This window comes from Palaemon carinicauda, chromosome 16, assembly GCF_036898095.1.
Source record: "Palaemon carinicauda isolate YSFRI2023 chromosome 16, ASM3689809v2, whole genome shotgun sequence".
NCBI lineage: Eukaryota > Metazoa > Arthropoda > Malacostraca > Decapoda > Palaemonidae > Palaemon > Palaemon carinicauda.
This window is the reverse complement of record NC_090740.1, coordinates 52,758,852-52,766,337: the sequence shown is the minus strand read 5'-3', so window position 1 is coordinate 52,766,337 and position 7,486 is coordinate 52,758,852. Positions and strand designations below refer to the sequence as shown.

At 29.4% G+C, this 7,486-nt stretch overlaps 1 protein-coding gene across 1 annotated transcript; it reads right to left on the bottom strand.

Moving 5' to 3' along the window:
* Window positions 1–5,921: 5,921 nt before the first annotated feature.
* Window positions 5,922–7,241, bottom strand: LOC137655316 (uncharacterized). The gene has a single exon (XM_068389203.1). The coding sequence runs from the start codon at window positions 7,239–7,241 to the stop codon at window positions 5,922–5,924; it is 1,320 nt and encodes a 439-aa protein (XP_068245304.1).
* Between the last annotated feature and the right edge of the window lie 245 nt (window positions 7,242–7,486).

Sequence of the window (7,486 nt, the reverse complement as noted above, 5' to 3'; positions counted from 1 at the left end):
GTCACCTAAGTAATTGGCAGGAATTTCTAACATCACTTTTTCGTAGTTCTGACAGCTAATTGTAAAATATCAGCAATCGGAAGGAGCAGTAAATGCCATATTCTGAATGAAGTTATGGCCATAGTTCTCAGTATTAATATTTCCAATCATAATCTAGGAAAAGTATTTATATGTGCCAGATCAATATTATCTAAACGATGTCTGTCCAGATTTTTTTTTTTTTTATACAGTTCAATAATCTTTAATCAGCAGTCAAAAGCAGAAGAGGGGACTGTCTACTGAGTTAAAATCAGAGAAGGAAAAAAGAATTTACGGGCAGAAATAATTAAAAAATAATATACTTATAAGCATTCTTAGTTAACTGAACTATCACACTACAACCAAGAAAGATATAACTTCACAAATTCTATTACTAAAATCACGCCCAGCAAAGATAATATAATATTTACTGATAAAACTATTATGCTGTTCCATTAATGATCAATACATAAGCCAACCATTCTTAACCTCACTTTCTCCTTTGTAGTAATAAAATAAAAAAGGATTCCAGACATACGATACAGTCCTATCGTATCTAAACGAATTATGTAAACAGGCAAACAATTGGGACAAACAATCATTACTGTAACTATCTTTCTCTCGCTTTTACTCAGTTTCTTGTATTCTTCAGATTTTGACAAATCAAAAACATAAATGTTACAAAATACAACATAATAAATCGATACTTGAAACTATTTTTTCTTTAAAGGAGACTCTAACCAATATCATAATTAGTCCGAGTCCATATCGTTTATTACTTCAATATTTGTATGACAAAGCAGGGTTTAATGATAATTGGATACATGCTTATCTGCAAAGGCAAACGGCTTAAATAATTGAGGACGGGAAGATATCTGATATAGCTTGAATTAATCATATCCAACTATAAAAGAACCGCTTTCAGGCATAACTGGAAATAAATGGTAAGGTAAGCTAATATATGCTTTATTTGGAATATATATAAACATGTATATATTATTTGAGTAGCAAAAAGAAAAACATTTATGGGTTTGGTTTTGAGAGTAAATGGCGCAATGAAAAATTCAAAATGTCACAGTTTTCATTATTATAAACTAGCTAATCTACTTTTTTTTTTTTTTTTTTTTTTTTTTAACTCCGATCAGTTACGAAAATCTTACTCAACCATAATTCTTGGAGAAGGTCCAAATAGGATTTTATATATTTTAAACATCCTAATACCTTTAAGTATTAAACTTCTTTTTAAGGATGGTAATCTACCAACAGGATGTGTTTTCATGTTCTTTGTAAAGTTGACTGCCCTCACATTAGAAAGTATATATGATTTCAAAGTCCTGATGATTGCCACTTGGTTTTTAAAACCTCCTTATTCTCTAAATTGCTTGAATGTCTGTCTGTAGAAGGCTTAAATACTTTTGTTGAATATCACCATGGTTTTTCTATTGCAAAGGTATTAGCGAGTCTTCATTCAATTTTTAGTCACTTGTTTTAGTCCAATTTTGATGCTTATGAAATATTACTATTTCTTTATCTTTCTGGTACTTTTAACTATAGTAATAATGCAACACATTATGTCAATCTTAGACACAGGAGAGCTTGTAGATAGTTTTTTAGTTTGTTTTCCGTAAATTTCAAATAAGTTACACTGCTAATTGTTGTTGGACAAGACATTGAACAGAATGATATAATATATTATTTTGTTCTGAATATTAATCATAGACTAATGCTTTTTATATCTTATAATATCAATACGTGTTTTCTTATCCGGATGATTTTAATTCATTTTCATCTATCTCACAGATATGCATCTATGGTTATCGAGTTTATATATATATATATATATATATATATATATATATATATATATATATATATATATATATATATATATATATATATATATATATATATATATATATATATATATATATATATATTATACAGAGAGAGAGAGAGAGAGAGAGAGAGAGAGAGAGAGAGAGAGAGAGAGAGAGAGAGAGAGAGATCTAGCTATAACAAAAATTAGTGATATAAACAACAACGAATGAATTATTGGATTAAAAAAGCTATGTTAAATTGTAATTAGTTGTCGGATATTTAAGTCATATGCCACATCTTTACCCAGAGATTGTTTCATTTACAACAAATAGCTTATTTTCAAATCAAAGGATTCAATCTTGATTACAAATCATGTTCGAGAAAATACCCTTACCAGCATCTTTAATTCGGATGTACTCTCTAATTTGTTTTGTATTATTTTACTTTAGCGGTTTACTGTGGTCTTTAGAATTAAACTTCAAGTATATAAATTCCTTATTTATCTTATTGATACGTTAGTTTTCATAATTTTGACCATCCTATGAATTTTGATCCTGCATGTTATCAAATTCCACGTAATTTTCTAAATGTCGATAAATCTAAAATTAGCTCGAGTATTTTATACGTATTTTGATTAGGTTTTTCTTCTTTTTTTCCCAACGAGATGAATACTATTCAACTTTTTTAACTAATTCATTTGATACCCTGTGGATATTCGATTTTATTTATCTTTTAAAATCTATCAATAAATTCTAAATTTTATTTTCCACAATTTTGCTTGCTGATACAATTACTATTGCCGCTTCACACATGTTGGTAATAATGATGTTTTCTCTTTTTATGCTTTGCATTTACTGCTCTCTATTCACTGATGACTTTATTTCCAACCCCTATCATTCTAAATCCCTGGGTTTATGTTTAATCCATCAGGCACCAGCAGCTCATTCATTTTATTCATTGTATTGTTAATGAAATATACGCCCATTACATCCAGTTATCTCTCTCTCTCTCTCTCTCTCTCTCTCTCTCTCTCTCTCTCTCTCTCTCTCTCTCTCTCTCTCTCTCTCTCTCTCTCTCTCACATCAAGTATTGGTTAATTAACTTATTTTAACATACAAAAATTATATCATGTCCTGCCTGCTAGCAGTAAAATTTTGAACTTTTATATGGCATTAGTAGAAAGCTATGATTCCACGATCATTCTAATATTTTTTTTTTTATCTCGGAAAAGTTACGAATGGTGTATAATTAAATAATTTGGTATAATATCATTTCTATTAGCATGTTGTCCTATAATTATCTATTATTGTTTTAGGTTTTATATAATTTTTTGTTCTTACAAATTTCCGGTTTAGGTTACAAACATTTTGGAATTACCTTCACTCAATAGTTACATATATACCAGACTTTACTCGAATCTATTTTACAGTTTATCAAGGATATTTACGATGTCATTTTCACTGCAGACCATCTGCAATAAGGAGAAGTGGTCTACTTATAGCAAACCCGCTCTTCAAAGTAATTTGAAAATCTTTATAGTAGAGGTACAATAGAAATGTTAATTACTATTGAATATCATAAGAATTTTAGAAATCTCAAGTGGCAGAATCCCGGAAATTAAACAATTATGGAGCAAAGTAATCTGAAATTACCGATCTAATCTCCATAGTATATGGTAAAGACTTTCCTAACACTGTTGGGAGCGAAGAAAAAAATATATATTTAACGTTTTATAGAAAGAATTGAGACTACTTAGATACTTACCTGAAAGGAAATGATCTGTTAACTACATATAAAAAGGAAACAATTATAATGATAATTTTAAGTTCTGTACACAATTTCCCTTTAAAAAAACCTTGGTCCTCCAGTACTTTTATCCGCCTTTAACTACTACTACTACTACTACTACTACTACTACTACTACTACTACTACTACTACTACTAATAATAATAATAATAATAATAATAATAATAATAATAATAATAATAATAATAATAATAATAATAATAATAATAATAATAATTATCATAATTATCTTACTCCTGTAAAACTGTAACCTCAGCTTTATATCACTGCAAGAAACGTAATCCTTTATCACAGATTGTCCTAACCTTTTTACCCCCGTGGACCCCTTTCAATAATAATGATATCCCGAGGAAAATAGTTTAATATATTCTCTCTATTTCTATTTCATAAATCAAAAAGGATTTTTATAAGAGGTTTTAAGTAGAAATATTTTCTCTTTTATGAGTTTATTGATAATTTTATGGAAAAAAAACACCATACTTTTCTTATATTGAATGGATGTTTTCATTCAACCTTATTCACAACTCATTAATAACTGAAATGATTATTAACAATGTTGAAGAGACATAAGGTCAGGGAAGTTAATACGAACTTGAAATATATTGGCAAATAATGAAACATGTTTCATCAATGTTAAACATATGATTATCTTTGATAAGCAAATAAGCATTTCATCTTCAACTGAGATGAGACGATTTGTCTTCTTGATTTTGCTCAGACGTCTGCAAGATACCCTTAGCGTTTTGATAGAAGTGGTTAATCATATTAAATCAAATTCTCTTCGAGATGTCTTTTTGCTCCTTATACTGGTCAGATGAAAACAATATTACGCATACATGTAAGAAGTGCACTGTAGCAGAATAATTATCATAATATTTTTTTTTTTTTTAATTCCAGAATATTCTTCTTCCACGGAAATTCCGAACTTATCAAAGAATGAGTCATAGTTTCAAACATCATCAAATGTATTCTACAATTATATTCTATATGACTATCATACGTTTTTCTAGACGATACAACAGTTTGAAAGTATTGTTACAATGTAATAGCAGATAGATTTTTAAGAAAAAGTTAAAAAAAAGATTGAAAAGTATTTTTCCACATACGTGAGAGACATAATCATATCAGAATCTTTTCAATATCTCACTAAGTAAGCCCTGGCAGGCTCTGGAGAATCATTATGATTTCATAGAACCCTGATTAAGAATACAAGTTCATCACATAATCATTTTCACTCAATTGTATATTCCCTTGTAATTAACTCTTCTTTTATTTGTAATTTTTAATAGCATTTCACATGTGTTTTCACACTACTTGCCAATAGCCTTTCATATCTTTAATCTTCTAGTCTCCATGGTCAAAATTATACTATCAACTTAAAGTGAATCTTTATTGTCCTTCAGATAAAGAGAAGGAAAATTCTTGTTTTTCAGATGATCAAATTATTAGGAGAGTAGTGATTCTCACTTAAAGATATAGTATGAAAAAAGAAAAGTTGAAATTTCCTATCCATCTATCTATCTATGTATCTATGTATCTATCTATCTATATATCTCTATATCTACAAATATATATATATATATATATATATATATATATATATATATATATATATATATATATATATATATATATATATATATATACATATATATATATAATATATATATATATATATATATATATATATATATATATATATATATATATATATATATATATGTGTGTGTGTGTGTGTGTGTGTATATCGATATATCTATACATCTATATATCTATATATCTATCTGTCTATCTATCTATCTATCTATCTATATATATATATATATATATATATATATATATATATATATATATATATATATATATATATATATATATATATATATATATATATATATATATTTATATTCATATATATATATATATATATGTATATATATATATGGTAGTGGGACAAAATGTCGAAAGGCAAAATGTCGACGGTCAAAATGTCGACAACCAAAATATCGACGGTCATAATGTCGACACTCTTTGAGTATCAATAGACAAAATGTCGAAAGAAAAATAATTGACGTTCAGACACTTGAACACACTATTCTTAAATGAACTCCAAGAATGTAAATTGATACTAAAATATGTTTTCTTTGGTTTTCTCAATTTAGACAAAAAATTAATAGATAAAGAGTTATAGGTGTATAAAAAGATCCATAAAATTATTGCTTTATTAATACATGCTAAAAAGGGTTAAAATATTTAATAGTGGAATAACAGTACATCGTTATAAATTCCGAGCTATTGCCTGCAAAAAGTCCAGTACATTATCAGAGTCATATCCTTCAACAACGTTTTTCAACCTGGCGTTTACATCTGTATATTTTTTGTTCTTTCTCCCAACGTCCTTTCCCTGGAAAACTTGCTCTAGTACCATTTTAGTACTTGCTTGTTCAGAACGGAGTTTTCGAAGAAGCTTTTCTTCCGTTGGGTGGATAATTGTCATCCTCCTCTTGAAAGCATTATGCCAGCCCTCAAGCATGTTGTTTGTTCTTGGTAAACCTTTTAGTGTTCTCTCATAACATGACCATAATTTAACTTCAAACTTTGGGCGTCTCCTTCGTCCACGCTGAAAAACGCCTAACCATGTAGTCTCAAAGTATTGCAAGAATCCATCTAAAATGTTATCGGTTGCGTCATCAAAACTTGATACCAAAGTGTCAAAACAATCATATACATCATGTGGTGGCACAAATGCAATTGCCTGAAGTTTTTTTATAAGCATTGCATTTTCAGATTTTGAGTACCAAGCTTGCAAACCCAGTCCTTGCACCTTTCGCCATAGGCATTGTCCAAAATGGAAGAAACATCCGCAGATTTCAGCGTTTGGGAAAAATTTCTTTACGCTATTGATAGCGGAAAGCTCGAAGTCTAGTGATACTGAGGCTGGTCGCAAGTTACGACTTTCAAGCCAGCCGAATATGGTGTCATAAGTCTTTTCATTTTTATGGGTTGTTATGCAATACACGAGAGGAAGAGTCTTGTTTTCCTGTATCATGGCATGAATTGTGTAGAGCTGTCTTCCTATTGGAGCGCAATCGAAAGTGCCATCACAAAACCATCTAATTTTTTCTTTAAGAAGTTGGAGATTCCTTGATGTTGAATAAATACTCAATTCTTCACAGCTGTACTGTAAAAAGTTTTCCCCTCTCGTTGTAACAGTTAAATCTTCATCACCGTTTCGAGAATTACGTACTCTCTTCACAGTACGTGAAAGTGATTCCTTTTTCGGTAAAGCTCCGGCTACTTCCCAAGGAATATTTTGAGTACATTTGTTCACTATCGAGGAAGTAATTTCTTCCGACTCACTAGCTTTTTCTTTCAACTCTTCTTTTACTTTGAGCACCTCTTTTCGCATTAAATCTGGAGGATGGCAGTGTTCTTGAGATACTGATATCCCTTCACCATTGCTAACAAGTCTTCCACTGCAAAGTCCCCGTTTCTCGCATCTCCAATATATTTTTTCTTCTTTCTGCTTATCGATCACGTAAATGTATCCATCGTGCACAAGCTTCTTACCTCCTTTATTTGTTTTGATAAACTCCATTTTTGGAAGCCTTATGAAAGTAATAATAAAGACTGACTTCCAAGAAAGGAAATGAAGAAATAAGATTTGAATACACCGTTGGACTTCCAAGAAAGGAAATGAAGAAATAAGATTTGAATACACCGTTATTTAAAAGCAGTTAAACTGGTTCGTTAAACTATATAGCAAAAACGATTTAATAAACTGTTTAGGCTGTTGAATAGGTAATTTAAAGATTTAAAGACTGTCAGGCTAACGTAACGGCA

What these genes read in the sequence shown, in the direction of transcription:
- LOC137655316 (XM_068389203.1), bottom strand. Translation starts at nt 7,241, where the DNA reads ATGGAGTTTATCAAAACAAATAAAGGAGGTAAGAAGCTTGTGCACGAT.